This window comes from Pygocentrus nattereri, chromosome 29 (genome assembly GCF_015220715.1).
Source record: "Pygocentrus nattereri isolate fPygNat1 chromosome 29, fPygNat1.pri, whole genome shotgun sequence".
Lineage (NCBI taxonomy): Eukaryota > Metazoa > Chordata > Actinopteri > Characiformes > Serrasalmidae > Pygocentrus > Pygocentrus nattereri.
In genome coordinates this window covers 12,298,242-12,320,730 of record NC_051239.1, presented here as the reverse complement: position 1 = coordinate 12,320,730, position 22,489 = coordinate 12,298,242, and the positions used below count along the sequence as shown (strand labels likewise).

Below are 22,489 nucleotides of genomic sequence, written 5' to 3'. Positions count from 1 at the left end.
CTTTAGGAGACGCTGTTAAGGATGTTGTGCATGGAGCACATGTGTAAACACCACAGAGATCTTGCACGTGCTGCCTGAGGCCTGCGCACCTGGTCACTATAGACTTCACTGCCATTAACTGCATTTGCCACATGAGCTTCATTTAATTCAGTTGAAGTATCTGCTGACTGAATCACTGCTGGAATTCGAAAGAATAAGGCTTCCACATGGACTGTTGTACTGTCACTTGTATTGTACATGGAGTGGAAACAAAGTTGCCCTTACGCCAGCAAATACTGAGGAGAAAAATGTTTATACTACTTAGCTTTGTTAAAAAAATATTTGAAATAATTTGGGTGCACTCTATGAGGCAAAACGCCCCCGAGACAAATCGGTTTTCTACTAAAAAGATTTTTAACAGGCTGTGTGTCCATTTTCTTATAGACCAGCACTTTGTGAGAGAAAACTGTACCTGTGTTTGGTCATTCTGTCATGTCACATGAGTATTTAAAGGAAGGGGGCCCCCTCTACAAGGCCCAGTGCCCCCCAAGGATTTTCGATTTTTTACGCTGACTACTAAAACTATTTCAGTCTGTCTTGTTAAGTATAATCAAGCTTTATTAGAGCACATTCATCACTGTGACCCTAAATGTGAACGTTCACCTCTTTAGCTGTGTGTCATTTGTTACTTTACCCTTATTATTCATGTAAGTTTCAAAGAAAATGAATGGCCCACTCATAATTCTGCTGAGGCTAGCTGCAGAGGCTTAAGGCCTCCAATGTAACTTCCTAGCTCACTATTAAAGGTGCGGTGTGTAAGATTTAGGGGATCTATTAACAGAAATGTTTTCATTACTGTATAATCACCTGTAACTATGAATCACTGTGTTTTCAATATCTTAGAATGAGCCCGTTATATCTACATCTGGAGCAGGTCCTCTTCCAGCAGAGGCCGCAATGTTGCGCAGCGATGTTTCTACAGTAGCCCAGAATCAAAAGACCGAACATCGGCTCTAGAGAGTGCTTGTCACGTTTTTGTGTTTAAGTGCCAGCTTGAATTTGGTGGCACTGTATCACTGGCTGGAAGACGTAGAAAGAAGAAGAATCAGTGGTTGCTGCCGATGGTGGCTATTTTGTGTTGTGAGAAGTTTGAGAACCCAAATTTCATACTTATTATTTAGCACAAGAAAATGCAAAGCCGGGTGAATCCTTGTTGTCAAAGATGCAAAAATTGGGTTATGCAATGGCAGAAAACATTACAGCCACTGTAGGTTCTACTACATGCTTGGAGAGGGAGGAGTGAGGGATAGTTGGTTGCAATCTGCAGCTTAACTTCTAGTTGCCACTAAATCTTCCACACTGCACCCTTAAATAGGCTAGTAAAATTATTCTTTGTACCCTTGTTACAATTCCTAATGTTCATCAATCATTAGACATCTTTTAATCCGACATATCTTTCATAATACAGTGCTTTACAGCTTTTAGCGACTGTAGGTTAAATCAGTAAATAAGCTCGTGCTAGAGCTAACAGTGTGATGTTAGGTAAGGGATGGTCGTTGTCTTCTACAGAGGGCTTGTTGGCTTCTTGAGCTAACATTTGAAATATTCGTCTAACTTCAGCTGTCCTGGTTAGCCTAGCCACAGTACTTCTCAGGTACATCTGTGGCATGTTAATGTAGCAACATTAGCAAAATCAAATAATATACAACAGTGAGACACTACATGGAATAAGACACTAAACTAGTGCTGAGCTGCTTATTACAGATGCTTACCTTGAACCTAAACTCACTGGCCATTTTATGGTACACTTGCTAATCTTTAATTGATCTTTCAAGTAGGTTTTTAGGCTAAACACAGAGATGTAACTATAGCAATGCGCGCCACACTTTTGTGTCATGGTTTGTATTTTTCAGCCACAACTTTTAACATTTATCATTCTGTCAGCTGTTTTCATTACACTGGAAATCCAAAAGAGCCATTCCTTAGCATGATGCTAGCCTATGCAGACATCTGTTAGCTGAAATAACAGAATTGGCAGTTAGCGTTCTCCTCGAAATTCTCCTTCGTGCTCGAGATGTCAATTGATTGATTGATTGATTCTTTTATTGCCAAACACCAAACTGGTGGTAACTGTATCTGGTGCATCAAGATGTAATTCAACTCTGTTAGCATGATGCTAGCCAGTGTGGGCGTCTTTTAGCTGAAATAACAGAATTAGCAGTTAGCATTGTTCTCCAAATATGTTGATTTATTGATCCTTTTATTGACTCACAACAAGCTGAATTAGCCATTAACGTTCTCCTTCCTATGTGTTGACTGATTGATTGATTGATTGATTCTTTTATTGCCAAACACCAAACTGGTGGTAACTGTATCTGGTGCATCAAGATGTAATTCAACTATGTTAGCATGATGCTAGCCAGTGTGGGCGTCTTTTAGCTGAAATAACAGAATTAGCAGTTAGCATTGTTCTCCAAATATGTTGATTTATTGATCCTTTTATTGACTCACAACAAGCTGAATTAGCCATTAACGTTCTCCTTCCTATGTGTTGACTGATTGATTGATTGATTGATTCTTTTATTGCCAAACACCAAACTGGTGGTAACTGTATCTGGTGCATCAAGATGAATTCAACTCTGTTAGCATGATGCTAGCCAGTGTGGGCATCTTTTAGCTGAAATAACAGAATTAGCCGTTAACATTGTTCTCCAGATGTGTCGTCTTTTGGGGTTTTTTTTTTACCTGCCAGGGCATTTCTAATGATTTTTAAATGAGTTTAACTAATAAGCTTCTTTCATTACGTTAAAAATGAAGATTAATTGGCCTCGGAATTGTTCTGAAGGAACTTAATGACCTGAGATAGGTCAGCAAATATTTTTGTTGAATAAAGCATTGGGGAGTGTTTATCCTGCTTCATGAGTGTTTACGAAGGTCTGGTTCACCTCACTTGTACAAACAACACAAAGAGAAGAGGAGTGAGGTTTTACAAAGGCAAGGGACAGAGTGATTAAAGCGAACTTCAAGGCCTCTATGGAATTTCAGTTTAGTTCATAGATCCATCATAGGAGCTCTTCTCTCTTTGTTTAGGAATGTTGTGAAAATCATGCTCCTTTGTGGAACATGTAGTTTCTGCCATAAATTACAGCTGTAATAGCATAATATTTTCATTAAATGTACAGTTTGCTCAAGGCTTGTGTGTAGTTGCATGCAAAAGTTTGAGCACCCCTTGTAGTTTAATATTTTGTTGATTTTCTAAGTAAAAATAAGTGATCTTATAATTCTTGATCTGCGTGTTTCCGTGCTTCTTTACAGTTTATTTGCAGAATTTAATATATAAAATGTGGCCTGTGCAAAGGGTACAGCACACAGAAAGTCATAGCAAAGGAATGTTGGCTTTTGTTTTTTTTGTTGACCTTTTTTTCTTCTTGTTGACAGATATATTGCTAATCAGAGCACTTTCTCATCTATCAACGAAAAAGATCTGACCCTGTACCGCAACCTCAGAAATCTGTGAGTGCTTCCAAACAGACCTACGGTTGTAACTCTACGTCTATTTACAAAATGAGATGGGAGTTGATGTTTGTATTGTTTTCCTCCAACAGGACAGTGACCAACACAAGGCTTACGTATGTGTCGCGACAGGCCTTTCAAAACAATCTCAAGTTGCAATATCTGTGAGTGCTTCGTTATGACTTTGTCAATATTTTAGTCTTCTACTTTTCATTGTTATGATGTGTAAACTACTCGCCAGGCACTGTGACCAATGCAATTACTGCAAAACATATTCTTGAACAATCAGATCATTCAAAGGAATAGTTTGGTGGAAAAAATAATACGTTTAGACAATTTTCAGCTTATCTCGAATGCACTCGATCAGCCAAGACAAGGTTGTGTCCAAGTAAAGCTTCTTTAGCTTTGAACTGGAGCTGCTAGGCTAACAATGCTAACAAACGCTGGAAAAAAATCAATAGTGACCCATAAATGCATGGCCAAAACATCTCTACCTGCTGGAACTGCGTCCAGGTCTTAAATCAGATCACACAGACAAGTCAATATGGTTTAGAACAAATTATGAGTCAATGAAACCAAAAAAATGGAAAAACCCTCAACCATATTTGTTTGAACCTGAATATATACATGAAAAATGATCCTAATATGACAAGAACTTGATGTACTTGTGGCAGGTGCCAGATGATGCAGACCGAGGTAGAGTATCTCTTATTCTTATTTCTGTAGTTTTTTCGTTAATCAGTATGCAGCATCTATTTCTCATGCAGTAAGCAACCCTTACATTGCTAGCACAATGTAGCCCCTCAGAGTATGAAGGTGGAATAGTAACGGAAAACAGGATATTATGCAGATGATTATGTAGTTTTAGCTTAAATGTGTAAATGTGGTCTATACATTCCTTGTGTAGCTTATCACCATAATTTGAAGCAAATATACAAAGATTATGGTATGTATTTGTGAAAAAAGTTTAGGTGACTATTGACTTCCAGTTTTTGTTAGCACAGGTAGCCAGCAGCTTTAGATCTAAACTAAAGAAGCAAAACTCGGAAAACAAACATGTCTCGGCTGTTCAACTGCATTCGGGGTAAACAGAAAGGCATGTAAAGTAAATTTTTTGCCATGTTGTAGTCTTAAAACAGTCTCTTAGGCTGCGTTCACATTCCAAGCTTCATAGCTTAAATCAGATTTTTTGCTTAGATCTGATTTCTCTAACATGATGGTTCACACTTGTTTAGATATGAGACTCAAATCTGCCATTAATGTGAACGAACCAGTGTCCTAAAATGACCCATGTGCGCACATTCATGTGTCATGAACAGCAAACAGATGAACGAGCAGAATGAGCCTTCACTGTGATTACCATTTACAGGCTTTAACATCTCTTCAGTGCTGCTGCCATGGTAACGCTGAATGATGGCACACACACCGTGGAAAAATGCACATGAATTCCGATCTGAACGTTTACAATAAAGTCACATGGCCACAAATCGGATACATATGTGATCTAAGACCACATATGAAAGTGACCCTTATTAGTCCCGCAACGGGGAAATTTCACCTCCACATTTAACCCATCCGTGAAGTGAAACACACTAGGGGGCAGTGAGCACACTTGCCCAGAGCGGTGGGCAGCCCAATCCACAGCGCCCGGGGAGCAGTTGGGGGTTAGGTGTCTTGCTCAAGGACACCTCAGTCATGTGCTGTCGGCTCTGGGGATCAAACCAGCAACCTTGCAGTCACGAGGCTGGTTCCCTAACCGCTAGCCCACAACTGCATTAGGGCAAAACATCAGATTTGTGCCACTTCAGCCTGGTAATGTGAATGTAGCCATGCACTTCTAAAAAAGATGGTCCTTCTGTGGTTTTGTGGTTCTGTATAGAACCATACATACTCAAAGACCCATTTGCTTGAAGGGTTCTTTGCATCATGAAAGGGTTCTTCAGATTGATGAAAACATTGCATGAATGTGCTAAAAGGGTTCTTCTGTTGTTATGAGGTCGACATTATAACAAGAGAAATGCCCTTTTTGGTGCTATATAGAACCGTTTTCAAAAAGGTTCTACAAAGAACCATCTACAGCGCATTTTACATCAATCTGAAGAACCCTTTCATGATGCAGAGGGTTCTTTAAGCGCTCATGGTTCTGTATAGAACCATTTTCTTTACTAAAGAACCATTGAAGCACATAGAAATGTTTTTTTAAATGTAGTGAGATGGTTTGAAAATTTCATAATCATACTTATACTGTACCAACAGACACTGACATGGCTTTACCACTGGTGTTATACCACTGGTATATATTTTTCTATGTAACACCAGCAAAACGACTACAAAATGAATACAAAAAGCTAATAAATATTGTTTAAAGTATGTAGACAGTATTAACTGTCACCATGACAATTTAAAAAAAAGACAGCAATCATACGCTGTTATTGGAATTAATCAAATGTCTAATATGCTTATCATTGGATTTCATACAGTAGCTTGTCTTTAAACCATGTACAGTGCCAAGCCTGGCCATTTGTTGCAGAATAAGAGGTGTTAAAGGTTTGGACTTTGCAGAACTGTGTAAGTAATGATGACTAACTGTTATGTGCAGGAATCTGAAAGACAACAATCTGTCCTCTCTGTCCTGGAAGACGTTTCGCCATCTGAACATTTCCTACCTGTAAGTACCACCTCTCATTTTAAAGGTTTCAAGTTAAGTTAAGGTGCCATTGCTTAAATTTGCTGATGCTGGTCACACATTCGCAACATTAGCAATGTGCTTTGGAGCGTTTTTGTTGTGAAAGGACTTTGTGTTTCAGATAAAAAAAATGAAACATCATTATCAGGGCAATTCATCGCGGTTATTTGCTTTTGTTTGTGTAGTTAATCGTGGCTATTTGCACTAATTTTAGCCTAAAAAAGATATTTACTTTTATTCGTATTTAAAAAGCAGTTAATGTTGTTCCAGCTGTGGTAGTAGACAAAATAAGCTTCATCAGAATGTTTTTATTACAACCTGAACATGTAAACTGAAATCTGCCTTCGCCTTATTGTCATCAGCATTATACAGTGGGAACAACAGTGGTTGTAGCCCTCTTGCTCTCATACAGCTTCATCACATCCAGTTTTGAGGGGAACTTTTACTACAGGGAAATTTATCTACAGTTCTTTTGTGAGCGTGATCTGCTGAAGGTGCCCTCTACTGCTAATGCTGCTGATATTGCAATTGATTAGGGATGTAGAGATATGGGAACTGTTGGACAATGCCAATATCCAGTAATTTCCATGTACCTATCTGCAAATGCCAGTGCATAAACGCTTATGAAAAATGTAGGAATTTGGACGTAATAGTAATGATAATAGTCATACTACTCCTATAGCTGATAATAAAAATAATAAAGTGAGTGTCTTTGAGTGCTGGTCATCATGCTTTTATGCTTTGTATTCTCTACAGCTGAACTTTCACTAGATGAGGTCAGTAGTTTGCTAAGAGGCTAACAGGTTGGTTCAGTAATGTTGAGAAACAGGCTTCAGATACAAACCTTTCCAAATGAAGTCACAATAAAACTACATATACGATAAAGAATGTTACTTGCATGCCTGTTGCAAGCTTCCCATGCTCATGTTTAAGCTAGAGTTGGCATCAAGCGTGAATATACGACGGCGCTAGCTTGGCACTAACAACACTACAAATTCCTATAGGGATGCTAGCAAAAATTAGCATTAGTGGCTAACTGAACGATGCAAAGCTGCTTTGGGCATCTGGTTAGGATGCCTCCTGGACGCCTCCCTCGGGAGATGTCACAGGCAAGTCCACCTGGTAGGAGACCCCGGGGAAGACCCAGGACACGCTGGCATGACTATATCGCCCAGCTGGCTTGGGAGCGCCTCGGAATCCCCCTTGGAGAGGGGGAAGTGTGGAAGTGGCTGGGGAAAGGGAGGTCTGGGCCTCATTGCTTAGGATGCTGCCCCCGCGACCCGAACCCCGGAGAAGCGGAAGATAATGGATGGATGGATGGATGGATGGATGGATGGATGGATGGATGGATGGAGATTAAGAAGATTAAGAGTTCCATCCAATATCTTTGGCATGAACTGGAGTGGTGTTTATCAACTCTCATTAATTAATTAATACCATTAATTTCATAAGAAATACTTGATGAGCAGGTATCTGGATCCTTTGAAATGTGATCATGTGTGCTGTGCTAATGTGCTTGTGCATGTTTCAGGATGCTGTCGGGGAACCCACTGCAGTGCTCCTGTGAGAACATGTGGATGAAGCAGTGGAGAGGGGAGGAGGCAGAGGCTGAGCTGTTATGTGTGGAGGAAGGAGGGAAGAGGAGGCCTCTGTCCAACCTTAAGCTGCCCCACTGTGGTATGACTCTGCTTAGTTAAAGGGACTTTCCAGGGTTTACTTGAGGTGCAGAGTTACAGAGGGACGTCAGAGTCCCAGTGGACATAGACAGGGAGTCTAACCAGTTTTTGTACTTGTTTCTATTCTGAAACAGGCCTGTGGCTGTAGAGCCTCATCACAGTTTGTGTCCTTCTGTCTCTGGATTTTATTATTTTTTTTGCAGTTGCTATGTGTTATAGCTTCTACAAGTCCATTAGAATTGCTGTATTTAGGGGTGGAAATGCCAAAGCAGCCAGGGTTTTTGTGGGGGAATCTTAGAGGAGGGTGGGGTTGTTTTTTGGAACAATGTGTCATCAAGCTGCTTTTTGTGGCACATTTCCACATTGAAATATAGAAATATACATTTTATATATATATATTATATAATTATATTATTATATTATATATTATATTTTATATTATTTTTTATATATATTTATATATATATATATATATATATATATATATATATATATATAAATTGATATAAATAGATTTTTGTAATGAAACAACATAGTATAATTCACTATACCTTCATAGAAAAATATTTCAAAAAATCAAAGCTGATTTTTTTTAGCATTGCTTCCTTGCATCAGGGGTCCCTGACCTTTTTGTTAAAGCTGAAAGAACACAAACACTTAACTCTGCATGAAAATTCATACATTCAAATTGCTATTTAAACTTCAGTCCTTAAACTTATTTATTTGTTTGTTTGTTTGTTTGCTTGTTTGTTTGTTTTTCATTTAAAATCTTCTTTGCAAATTCTTTGTAAATTATGACAGCAAAAAAGGAACTATCAATAAAATGTTGTATGTTGAATGTAAAGCCTTCCCAAAAGAGTAGAGGCTGTTAATGTTGCGAACAGATGAGAAACTCCCTATTAATGCCTTTGATTTCAGAAGAAACACCAGATGAGCTGGTGTCTGCAAATATTATTCTAATGTATGTGATACCATTTAACACAGTTCACATTCTCAGAAGACAGATTTGCATGGTTTTTCCTATGCAGTATCTGAAAAGACAATGAAAATGTGTCTTCATTGAGGGGTTGGGAAAACAGTTACTTGAAGGACGTGTGACTGGAAAGTCTCATCTACAGTCCTGAAAGCAGCATCTGGAATCACCTTGTGTGTTGTTACCATCACACCCATTGTCACTCAGTGGACTAGGTCTCATGTGTATCTACGGTTATTGGGTCATATTGCTGATCCAGGATCAGTCCTGTAGTCCAAGTTCTTTAGAATATCAAAGATACCTACAGATCCTTAGGCATAACCTGGGTGAATTGGTCTTAATTCACACTTCTGTCTGCAGTTGTTCCCAAGGTCACCCTAAACCCTCAAAGAGTGACCGTTCTTGAGGGCTCAAATGTGACACTGACCTGTAATACTTCAGGAACACCGACACCTAACCTCACTTGGAACGCCTGCCAGCTGACATCCAGCTACGAGGTAACCTTCAATTGTAAATTTCAATATGTTGTTTTACATTTATAGGGGTGGCACGGTGGCGTGGTGGGTAGCGCTGTCGCCTCACAGCAAGGAGGGCCTGGGTTCGATTCCCCTGCTGGGTGACCAGGGTCCTCTCTGTTGGAGTTTGCATGTTCTCCCTGTGTCTGTGTGGGTTTTCTCCGGGTTCACAGTCCAAAGACATGCAGTCAGGCCAATTGGACATGTTACATTGCCCCTAGGTGTGTGTGTGTGTGCCCTGCAACGGACTGGTGACCTGTCCAGGGTGTATCCTGCCTTCTGCCCGATGACCACTGGGATAGGCTCCAGCATCTCCCTGCAACCCTGAGGGAGAAGCGACTTAGAAAGTGTGTGTTTTGTTTCATTTTTTTTTTTTTGTAGTTTTTGACATTTGAAAGTGCCTATTGCCTTTTTTATTGTGTTAAAAGGTCTTGATGAATGGACCAAAAGAAATGGCCCAAAATTACTTGGAATAATCTGGTTCCATTGACTTATATTATTAAAAGTAAAGTATGTTTTTTTCCTTCTCCTGTAAGTTGTCATTTCAGTATCTTTGGAAAACTATGTCGAACAGTGTGATGGCTTGACAAACAGCAAACTAGCAACAGCATATAGCACATTTAACATGTCCACTTGCCTCTATTATAGCTTCCATTCTTTTCAGGAAACTTGCTTTCAGTTTTTCAAAGAAATCTACATTTATTTTTTCCACACCTCCAAAGTTCGGTCTTAGAAATAGGTTGATTTTTCTGCTTCTTACAGTCCAAGTAATCCCAAGCACGTTCAGTGATGTTGAGGTCTGGACTCTGGGGTGTTCAGTCCATTATTCTGAGAACACCAGCAGCTTGATTTATGCGTTTTTTTTTTTCTTTTTTGTTTATTTTCTTTTCTCAGTCAGAGCTTGACAGTTACACATCCTTTCAGAATCAGTCAGTCTTCTCATAGTGGAAGGATGGACAGAAACACCTGGGGATTTTTCAGATCTGAAGCAGCTTGATATTCTCCTCTCTTTCAAAGATGAAAGATGAGTACTGTCTAGCTGGTGGTCTAAAATAAAATTTGACCTAAAATTGCATAAAGAAGGGGTGGTCTCTGGATTTTGCACTGTATATGTATATGGATCTTGAATCACCAGACATTTTTCTCTCTGTCTCTCTAGATTGTATCCTCAGGGCAATCCTCTGAGCTCAGACTCTTCCATCTCTCCTCACTGGACAACGAGTGTAAAATCAGCTGCAGCTCCGACAACACAGCAGGAGGAAGTGAAGCTTCTGTTCAGCTCAATGTTCTCTGTAAGCTCAGAACGCTTCAGCACACAGTATGCAAACACAGTATTTCACGCATTGTATATATGTAGCCTATTAAAATCTGCAAGTCAGTATGAAAGGCAGCATTCTTTACTTCTGTTCCCCCTCCTCTTTGTGCTCGGGTCGCTAGTCCCCCCGATTATCAGCAAGCTCATGGATGGCATTCCGGACCACCACTGGTGCATCCCATTCAGTGTATCTGGCAACCCACAGCCAGAACTGCGCTGGCTGTTTCGGGGTGAGCCTATAAAGGAGGGGGCCTTTATCACCACCCGCATCCATGACTACTCCGAGCATGAGTACCATGGCTGCCTGCAGCTGGACAGCCCTACACACATCAACAACGGCGAGTACACACTGCTAGCCAGGAATGTTTACGGAGAGGACAGAAAGTCTATATTTGCCCACTTCATGCACGACCCTTGGAACGGTGAGTTATGATTTGTATTTTGTGTTTTGATAGCAAGTCTAGCCTGAATGATCTGACCCCATTTTCTAAAGGTTTTACTGTACAGCCATCAAAATAATAGTAAAATGTCTAGAGTGTAACAGATTTTTGGGGATTTCATTATTTTGTCATTTTTTTATATTGTTGCTCAACAATATGGTGGAAATATAAAAATATAAAGCAACAATTAACATGAACTTCATGTACATGAAATAGTTATGACAATTATTAATAACGGCAGCAGCAATCAGTTACAGTTACATAATCCTTTTTGAAACGTTGATTAAATACATTCATTATTGAGTAAGGAACACATAATGTAATGAACGTTGTACTGATACCTTTGACCAGTAGGTTGTTATTGAAGGAGCAAACGTTCGAAACACACATGGAAGGAACCATCTGTCTCTTGGAGTAATGGTAGCCTTTATCCTTGGTTTAGATTTTGGCATAGCTGCCATCTGACCAAACCTAGTGTATTCACTAACCCCGTCAACATTGCGTCACTGTATCACGCAATAGTGTGGTGTCATGGCCTGTTGCTTTAATCAAAACAAGAAATTTACTGAAAACTGCTCCTTCAAACAGCATGAATGACTTTAGTGTTTACTGAACTTCACTAGAGTCTGATGCTCAGAGGAATAGCAAGATTGAAGGATCGGAATATATGAATTTGGCAAACTTCTTAGTGTGTTTAATTTTAGGTTTTACGAAAATAAAAAAGAGGAATTAAAATGAAATGTAAATTAAACTTGATATAAATTAAACATAAATGTATAAATTAGCCCTGCGATGGACTGGCAACCTGTCCAGGGTGTATCCTGCCTTCCGCCCGAAGACTGCTGGGATAGGCTCTGAGGGAGAGCCTTCTCCCCTGAGGGAGAAGCAGCTTAGAAAATGTGTGTGTGTGTGTGTGTGTGTGTGTGTGTGTGTGTGTGTGTGTGTGTGTGTGTAAATTAAAGTGGAATATTTAAGCAGAATTATGTATAAATATCAGGACTTATAAGCTAGTTTGGTTAGACAGAGTTATTATTGGTATTGCTACTCAGTATCGGAGGGGAATTATTGTATTCTTCATGATATGATCATGAATACATTAAAATACACATTCCTTATTTTCAGGGAATAAGTCCAATTCTAAACACATTATGTTCAAAAGATGTCCATATTGCATTCATTATTAATACAGTGATCGACGTTCTTATACATTACACAAAACCTTTGAAGCTCACTGGCTTGCAGTTTATTCTTGAGCTCAAAATGTAATTTCCAGCTGGATCCATTAGCCTCCTACCTTCACTATGACTTCACTAAAACACTGTTAGCTCCATGCAATGTTACTTCAGAACAAGGATAAACAAGAGCTTCATCATGGAACCAGTGCACTAATGTCATTTTACTGTAATGTTACTGTGCGATTCATGAACACAAGAAAGCCATGTATGTGTACGTATTATAATTTGCATACGTGTTGCATAAATCAATAAATAAATATTGTGTAACCATAAACACTTTAAACAATAATGTAATGTGGATATATCTGGAGTGGGCTTGTAGTGTGTTAGGTAATGCAGCTTGTTGGTTACTTGAAAAGATTTTAATTTACTCATGAAAATATCATGAAATATACACTAAATGTTACTGAGTACATTTTCAATTCTTTAATCAAATCAATTACTCATTAATGAATGTGTTTAATGAATCGTTATGTGTTCATGTGCAAAACATTACAAAAATAAAATACTTTTCTAAACACACAATATGTATTATATTTAGATTTTTTCTGATTTGATGAAACAGAAAAAAGATCCAGTAGTGCCAGTTTTAAACATACTATCAATAATTATGAATGGAGTTATTTTTTTCACTGTTTATATACTGCACTGCACAAAATCAGGTCTAATTATGCTGTTTGGGCGATAAAACCAGATTTAATTAAACAAATGTTTGAAGTGCTTTAAGTATTCACAATGTCAGTGTGCTTAGAAAAGTGTGAAATTTTATGCATGATGATAAAAAATACTTACATATTGCTTAATCCTGGTACTTCACTGTGGTTAGGGAAGGTACATTATTTATTAAAATCTGCAAATAAACGGTAATTGTACATTAAAATGTGCAGAAATATGTTCTTTGTAGAGAATGTGTATAACTTATTTTCCATTAGAAAATTAACAAAACGTAATTTTACAAGGCATGCCTAAACCTTTGCATTTGACTGTATATGGAAAACGGCATTGAAATTATTTTCATTATATTGATACTTTTTATTAAAACTGACATTTTTTATAATACCAAAAAAACAACGTTGTATAACTAGCAGTAGGCTGTTCACTTCCACTGTAACTTAAAAAATTTGGTGATTGTCAATTGAAATTATTTAAATTTGAATGAATACTATCATCATTAGCTATTTTATTACAGGGAGATTCTGATTTTGCTAAATTTCTACTGAAATTAGTCCTTTAGATGTAATTAAAGTCATTCAGAGTGATTTGATATGAAATGGTGCACTGTAGAGAATGTTACTGATCCAAATGACTACAGTGGTGGTGATAGGAACCAGATGTTGCAATGCAAGTAGAGGTCTAGAATGCAAATGCAGCCATTTTATTTAATATCCAAAACCACTAGTGAACCCACGTGTGTCTTTCATATGTAATAAAATGATTTTGTTATATGTCTTATAACCTTATAACGCTGTGCATGTAGCTCTCTGTCATGAATATATTAAAATATAGTTCAAAGGCCAAAACCTTATGTTAAAGCTGTTATAAAACAATGGCTCAAGCATCAACTATTTCATGTAATAGCTTTATGTGATATAGCATTTAGAGGCATTAAATGCTTCGGTTGTGTGATTTTTACTACCAACACTGTGAACGACTGTGACTTGGTTAAGTTCTCTAAATAACAATTCATTTTTTTCCCAAAGTTTTTAAAAGCCAAAGTAATTTCCCTTTTAAAGATAATTCCCTGATTATGATTCATCTAAATATCTGTTTTAGTTGTCCAAGATAACCAGGTTTGCAGTAGATTTTCAAATAAATATGGGATACTGAATTATGTCCTTGTTTGTTTTCATGCTCAAAGATACAACAGCTACGGAATCAATATACTACGGTGAGTCATCTTTTCCTACTTTTTGGGCACAGAAATAAGAATAACACTGGCTATTTCAAGCAGTAAAGTATTGCATATGTTTCCATATTAAATTTCCATATTAAATTAATCTGTTTCTCCTTTTGGCTACTGCCTACATTCAAGACACAGGTAGGAATGAAATCACACAAACTCACTCAAAGTTTCTGCTTTCACATGCAGATTTTTCTTCTTCTTTCCCACTGCATTCACTTGCTGTCTATTTCTCTTTGAGCAGATGACACACCTGTTGGACCACCTGAGGATCGAGTTGCTGTGAGTGAGATCTTTCTGATTATTTTTGTAGATGGGTGTGAAAGAGTGTATTAATTTGGTATTTATGTTACAGTTGACAAAAACAAGTTGTTGCATCTTGAAGCCATAATTCTATCTATGTTTTTGTCCATTTTTGTAAATAACTGGCTGTCATACAGTATCAGTAACCATGTAAGGAAGTTTTTGAAATGGACCGCCTGCTGTTTTATATTTAGTACTGCGCTTTACCACAGTGTCTTAAAAAGCACATATGCTACATTTTTTTGATTTTTATATTTTCCACTTGCAGTCCACTTATCACACATGCCAACTCGTCACCTTCTTATAAAATTAGCTCTTTTGAATGATAAACATTTGAGTCACATTAATTGTGTAGATCTGATAAGTTTATACATTTTTTTGAGGCGGGGCGCAGAAATTTTCTGTAGGTGAATCTATTCTCGTCCCTAAACACAGCAAAGCTTATTATTCATTATTTGGTCATTATTCCAGCATCACAGATTTAATAATAAATTTTTATGGGCTTTATTACAATGTACAGTCTATAATCGCATCAGAAATAGCAATCATTGGGGTCCAAGCACGATGTGCCATTTTGAAGTCAGTAGAACACAAATTATGGGCAAAATGGCCACTATTTATAATAGATGTGAGGTCTGAAAAGTAGATATCTGCCCAACTTTATACACATTGACCTTCTGACCTTGGTTTTTAACAAATAAATGAAGATGCCTAGAAAGCCCTTTTGTTTTTCAGACATAACTTGCATTTGCATAGTTGTAGAGATCAACAAACTATATATAATTCCACAACAATTACCCATGTATTCTATACTTAGTGTCCCCGAATGCCCAAGGATTTTCATACTAAAGTCACTAAAGTGTTCTCCCAAGAACAGTGTCACTGGACCACCCTACAGGGGATTACTTTTTAAATTTGTTACCTTTTTTGTTGATCGTGAGTTTACATGTATGTATGGATTTATGTGTCAAAAACTGTCATCATTCATTTTTACATGACATTTTACATCCTTGAAAATTAAACAAACTTTTTTTGTCACTGTGCTGAAAACACTGAATAGACGGTTATGCAAATGTTTTTTTTGTGACATCACAAAACAGTTGATTCCAAGCAGGCTGGTTTTGCAGCTTTCCTGTTTCTGTATATGGACTGGAGAATAATTTATACATTTTGGAACTTTAACAATGTCCATATACCTCAAAAACTTTTGTATTGTAAAAGAAAGTGTCCATGATATGATCCCTTTAACAGATAGCACTCATTAAGCCTATCTTCATGATATCTGTCAGTGTATCTGTGTGTGAGTGTGGGAATACTGTGTAAACATGTTTTTTTTTTCTGTCTGTAGGTGTACGTGGTCGTGGGAATTGCCGCCGTCACATTCGCCGGCTTTGTGCTGATGCTGGTTGTCCTGAAGTTTGGCCGCAACTCAAAGTTCGGAATTAAAGGTAAGCACCTCTCAGCCGGGCTCTTCTTTCTGCCAGACCCTTGTTAAGAGCCCCAGCTCTGCAGGGAGACATTGTGGAGGAAGCTGGAAGAGGGTAATGAAAGCCTCATTAAACCTTCAATGGGGGGGATGCAAAGGGAGGCTGTTTCTCGTCGTGTTCTCTGTGCTTCACTAATCGCTTAACACTCAACCATTCTTCTTTAACCAGCCTGTCTCTGAGAGCTTTGTGTCTGGATTTAAACCTTCTGCTTGTTTGCTAGCTGTGTAGTTTTACTCATCTAACATTGATAATAGACTTAAAGGAATATTGAATATTGATCAAAAAATCTACACAATTTTTTGTATTGGAGTTACAAGGCTAACGTAGCTAACAGGTAATGGACGGTTACTCCATTGATTAACATCCAACAGCATGCTTAAACAGTTACAAACCATGTCAAGTTGTCTCAAATAAACTTACTGACCAAGCAGGGACAAAAGCTTGGATATGATAATGGCTGCTGCTACTGTTCTAGCTTACAGTTCATCTGTTACAACCAGTTTAGCTCATTTAGCTGAATTGCTAAGGAATGTTTCAGTGAAAATGAAAGCACATCACTGTTTTGTCTGAGGTCCACTTTTTTGTTGAAGATGTGGAAAATATGGAGAAATAAGAAAGGAAGGATGGGTTTCTGGGGTTAGCTTTTAGCCTAGCATGGTCGCCAGCCCACCATTATTGTAGCAGCAACTCAACACTTCTATCATTTGTTAGTTACATTAGTTTTATCATAACCTTTATACCACTAAGGGCAAATAGCATTATGATAAGCTTGTTTAGCTGAATCGCTGAACAAGGGATGTTTCAGTGACATTGAGTCGGCACTGTTTTGAGATTTTGTTGAGGGCATAGACAAATATGGAGGAATGTGGAAGGAATTATGGGTTTCTGGGGTTAGCTTCTAGCCTAGCACGGGCACCAGCCCACTGTTATTTATATTATAGTAACAACTCAACTTTTTGAGGCCAGTGTGATGATTTAGCCATGCAGCACACACATTGCTAATTACTTGTTAGCCACATTAACCTCCCACTTCCAGTTTAAAAATAAACAAGCAAACTTTGTATACCAAGCATGTATTGGCTGATTGATTACATGTAAAGTAAGAGAAAAACTGTAAATGATGTCCTTTAATATGGAACTAGACCTTTAACATTAGAGGCCATTTCAGGTAGTTAGTGCGATGCCAGTTGCTGCACTGCTGCTTTCTGTCAGACTGTAGCTGTAACTGGTTCTCAGGTCAGCTGCTGTGGGTGAGATCCTAGTTGGGATGATCTTGGTGTGGTTACTGGTTAAGAAGGTTGGGAGAATCGGTCGTATGTGATCTTAAGAGTTTTGTTTTTGACACAAAATAGCTCAGTGGTGCGAGGTTGGAGGGGATCTGGAAACCCATTCTGCATATGTGTGGGGGTGTGTTCGTTTAACTGGAAGGGTAACAGGGGAGTAGTTTATGAATGCATGTGTGTGATTGTTTCTTGTGGTTTTTCTGCACGGAAGTGCCGGGTTAGATGTCCTGAGGGGCTCATTTTCACACTGTGGTCTGGTTTACTCTCTGTGTGTATGGAAGCCCAATCCTGATAGGTAAAAGATAAAAAAATCCAAAATCTCTTTTGCAGCAGGCAAAATATATATATAATATTATAATATTAGTATTATATTATGTTATGTAATATATATATATATATATATATATATATATATATATATATATATATATATATATATATATATACAGTGGGTTGCAAAAGTATTCAGCCCCCTTGAACTTTTCAACCTTTTGCCACATTTCAGGCTTCAAACATAAAGATATGAAATTGTAATTTTTTGTGAAGAATCAACAACAAGTGGGACACAATTGTGAAGTGGAACGAAATTTATTGGATATTTTAAACTTTTTTTAGAAATAAAAAACTGAAAAGTGGGGCGTGCAATATTATTCGGCCCCTTTACTTTCAGTGCAGCAAACTCACTCCAGAAGTTCAGTGAGGATCTCTGAATGATCCAATGTTGACCTAAATGACTGATGATGATAAATAGAATCCACCTGTGTGTAATCAAGTCTCCGTATAAATGCACCTGCTCTGTGATAGTCTCAGAGTTCTGTTTAAAGCGCAGAGAGCATCATGAAGACCAAGGAACACACCAGGCAGGTCCGAGATACTGTTGTGGAGAGGTTTAAAGCCGGATTTGGATAGAAAAAGATTTCCCAAGCTTTAAACATCTCAAGGAGCACTGTGCAAGCGATCATATTGAAATGGAAGGAGCATCAGACCACTGCAAATCTACCAAGACCCGGCCGTCCCTCTAAACTTTCAGCTCAAACAAGGAGAAGACTGATCATAGATGCAGCCAAGAGGCCCATGATCACTCTGGATGAACTGCAGAGATCTACAGCTGAGGTGGGAGACTTTGTCCATAGGACAACGATCAGTGGTACACTGCACAAATCTGGGCTTTATGGAAGAGTGGCAAGAAAAAGCCATTTCTCAAAGATATCCATAAAAAGTCTCATTTAATGTTTGCCACAAGCCACCTGGGAGACACACCAAACATGTGGAAGAAGGTGCTCTGGTCAGATGAAACCAAAATCGAACTTATGTTTGGCGTAAAAGCAATACAGCTCATCACCCTGAACACACCATCCCCACTGTCAAACATGGTGGTGGCAGCATCATGGTTTGGGCCTGCTTTTCTTCAGCAGGGACAGGGAAGATGGTTAATATTGATGGGAAGATGGATGGAGCCAAATACAGGACCATTCTGGAAGAAAACCTGTTGGAGTCTGCAAAAGACCTGAGACTGGGACGGAGATTTATCTTCCAACAAGACAATGATCCAAAACATAAAGCAACATCTACAATGGAATGGTTCACAAATAAACGTATCCAGGTGTTAGAATGGCCAAGTCAAAGTCCAGACCTGAATCCAATCGAGAATCTGTGGAAAGAGCTGAAAACTGCTGTTCACAAACGCTCTCCATCCAACTTCACTGAGCTCGAGCTGTTTTGCAAGGAAGAATGGGCAAAAATTTCAGTCTCTCGATGTGCAAGACTGACAGAGACGTACCCCAAGCCACTTGCAGCTGTAATCACAGCAAAAGGTGGCGCTACAAAGTATTAAAGCAAGGGGGCTGAATAATATTGCACGCCCCACTTTTCAGTTTTTTATTTCTAAAAAAAGTTTAAAATATCCAACAAATTTCGTTCCACTTCACGATTGTGTCCCACTTGTTGTTGACTCTTCACAAAAAATGTCAATTTCATATCTTTATGTTTGAAGCCTGAAATGTGGCAAAAGGTTGAAAAGTTCAAGGGGGCTGAATACTTTTGCAACCCACTGTATATATATATATATATATATATTATTGTTTGAATGAGCTGCATTTAATGTATGAACACCTTTCATACATTAAATGCAGCTCTAAGTGCTTTACAGTAGAAACAACAGAGAAAGCTAAATAAAAAAGATGATCAAGAATAGAACAACAAATAGTGGAAAAATAGATGTAAAAATAAAAAAGGTGAATAAAACACACAAGACAGGTTGCATATAAATATAAATAAAAGAATAAAATAATTAAAATAAGGAATTATATTTTTAAAAACAAAAACAAAAAATGTAACAAAAGAATTTAAATAAAAGAAATTAATAAAATAATATATAAAATATAGTGAATAAAAAAGCATATTGTCAACGATAAGCTTGATTTAAAAAAAGTTTATTAAAAAATGTTTGATTAAAAAATATTGTAATTTAAAAATATCCACTGAGCCTTTTTAGTACTTTCTGGTACACCGTTCCACAGTTTGAGTGCATAGTAGATGAAGGCTGCTTTCCCAAGTTAATTTGGGAGGACTATCAGAAAGTCTAACAATCTTCCTGTGGAGGACTTGAGAATTGGAGTAGGGACTTAAAATGACAGAGACTGAGTGACTGAGTGATGTAAGGAGGTGCTAAACCATTAAGAGCTTTATATACAAGTAGAAGGACTTTTAAATCAATTGTAAAGAATACAGAGAGCCAGTGCAGCACAGCTAGAACAGGTGTAATGTGCTCTCTTCTTGCAGTCTTGCAGCAAAGTTCTGCAAAATCATTTTAAACATTTTTTAAAAAATCACAAAATGTTAGTATTACAAAATAATATCTTTTTAAAACATTGACTGTTTAAAAATATTGACTTCGTATTTTGAAATAATGACTTATTTTCTTAAAATCTAGATTTATTGTCTCAGCATATTGACTTTACATCTTGTAATAATTGCTTATTTTCCTTAAATGGTTTAGTTCTTGAGATATTGAGATGCTATGTTGAAATAATGAGTTTCAAAAAAAAAAACAATTTCAAAAAAGTCTTTTTTTTTGGAATAATACGTCATTTTTATGAGGTGCTAAGTCGTTATTTTGATATAATAAGTCAATATTTTAAGAAAATGAGCAATAATTTCAAGTTAATATTTTGAAATGGCTTCCAGAAAGAGAGGTAGTAAAAAAGCAGATGATTTTTTTCTCATCTACCTTGTGTGTGTGTGTGTGTGTGTGTGTGTGTGTGTGTGTGTGTTCTTTTGTTGCGTGTGAATATATGAATGTGTATTTAAGGCTTATTCTTAGTATTTCTAAGAATTTATGCGCTTTTGCTTAGCTTCTACATGCTGACCTTGCTGTGACTTGGAAGACACACATACACACACTGCGGAGAGAAGCTGGCTCTTGAGGCAGAAGAGATGAGGGAAATGAGGGAAAAACTGGGGTGAAACTGTAGCTCTGGAGTTCATGAAGTGTGGGTGTCTGCAGCTCTGAGAGAAAGAGAGAGAGAGAGACATTCAGAGTCAGCAACCTTGTGCTTATCAATGATTCAGAGACAGGTATCAGTTTTCTGTGTTTTTTTTTTTTTTTGTCTAAAAATCAATGGAGCTTGTCAAGGTCAGAAGTATCTTCCTTCCACTGGCTCAGCACTAAGGCCAGGGTGCTAAAACCACTTCCTCTTCTCTTCCTATTCTCTTCCTCTTCTTTTCCTCTATCCTCCAGCTTCACTTGTCAGAAGTTTATTCAGAACAATTTGCAATCAAATTTGCACAGGTTCCCCTCTCATCCCGTATATAATCAGCCAGCCAAGACAGGACATCAGCTTTAAATAACGAGCCTTTTGTTACAGAGCAGCCTTCAGTCTTGAGGACAGAACTGAAATGCCGTACCAGTAAATTCGGTGCTTAAAATAAAGAAGCAAAACAACTTTCAATGGCTACTTGGTCTATAGATTGTAGGTACGCTAGCCAGCATAATAGCTAAACCAGCTGAAGTTTTAGTAAGTCGAGTGCACTTTTGAGTCGAGCTGCTAGTCAGATCAGCATGCAACATGAGTCCCCATCTCTGGTTGTGTAATTTCAAATAGACTTGGTTTATGACACTGTATCAACTATCAAATTAAAAAGCAGTCACTACAGTGGAAAAACATGAAATGCAATACACATGTCATTACCATACTGATACGCTGAATATGTGCCAGAATGAAAATTACAAGACGGATAGTTCCAGTCCGGAAATCTGATTGGCTGAGCCTCGTTCAAAGCTGTAGTAAAATCCACAATATAGGTACATCAGTAAACTGCCTCACAACAACTGAATTGTGTATCACTACACCACGGCATGAAAACCTCTTGTGCTGTTATGCTGTTTATATAATCTTTTACTCTCATGCTGCTAACGTGGACCACCGAGTATATTAATGAAGTAAGAATCCATTTTTTGTTTAAACTGAGGGGCTGGCGACTTATGTTCTTAACTAGAACTAAGCTAGTCAGCTAGCTAACAGGCTAAATTCTTCAATATCAATTGAATTAATGTATTTACAATAGTATAAAAGTTTATAAACTGTCATTTGAATGGATCACAAATGTTCATGTTTCAGTCAGAAGTAGCATCAAACTCTGCTGAATCCCAAACGGCTCCATATTCCCTAAATAGTGTGCTAACTATGAAAGTCCTAGTCTCTGTAGCCAAATAGTGCAACCTTTATTAAGTACGGATGTTGCTGAGTCCCAGTTGACTATTTCTTGGCTATATTTTGTACTGCTGAGGTGCAGCATCCAGTATTTAAACTCCTATGTAGTGCACTATGTAGGCAGCAGGGAGCCATTTGAGATTCAGCCCCAGTGTGAGAAGAGGGCGCTGCTGGATTGGTGCTAAATAAGACTCGCAGTTATAATTTGGTGACCAAAAACTACTTACAAAGTGAAAGTTTTTGCATTAAACAGTGCTGTGTTAGCATATTTTTATTGTTATGTGACAGTAAGTTAAAAAATCATGAAATGACCACAATATACAGTGAGGGGCGATCAAAAGTTCTCCTTATTCACACTCTAAAGCAACTACATTTCTTGGCGCAATACTTATTAATCATAACTTAATTGAATATTTTTTAATTGTGTATTTTATCAGGCTTTATGTTGTTTTTTGTTGAATTCAGCACCTTT

The 22,489-nt window shown here is 37.8% G+C and overlaps 1 protein-coding gene across 2 annotated transcripts in view; it reads left to right on the top strand.

The window, feature by feature from the left end:
- Window positions 1-22,489, top strand: part of ntrk2a (neurotrophic tyrosine kinase, receptor, type 2a) — a 71,995-nt gene that overhangs the window by 2,419 nt on the left and 47,087 nt on the right. The window contains exons 2-12 of one of the 2 annotated variants that reach the window (XM_017696438.2): window positions 3,418-3,492; window positions 3,585-3,656; window positions 6,092-6,160; window positions 7,710-7,855; window positions 9,188-9,324; window positions 10,502-10,634; window positions 10,780-11,079; window positions 14,191-14,220; window positions 14,365-14,370; window positions 14,477-14,514; window positions 15,884-15,983. In XM_017696438.2, the coding sequence (XP_017551927.1) occupies window positions 3,418-3,492; window positions 3,585-3,656; window positions 6,092-6,160; window positions 7,710-7,855; window positions 9,188-9,324; window positions 10,502-10,634; window positions 10,780-11,079; window positions 14,191-14,220; window positions 14,365-14,370; window positions 14,477-14,514; window positions 15,884-15,983 (1,106 nt within the window). The remainder of the gene's footprint in view (window positions 1-3,417; window positions 3,493-3,584; window positions 3,657-6,091; window positions 6,161-7,709; window positions 7,856-9,187; window positions 9,325-10,501; window positions 10,635-10,779; window positions 11,080-14,190; window positions 14,221-14,364; window positions 14,371-14,476; window positions 14,515-15,883; window positions 15,984-22,489) is intronic. The other variant, XM_017696439.2, reaches the window with a different exon arrangement.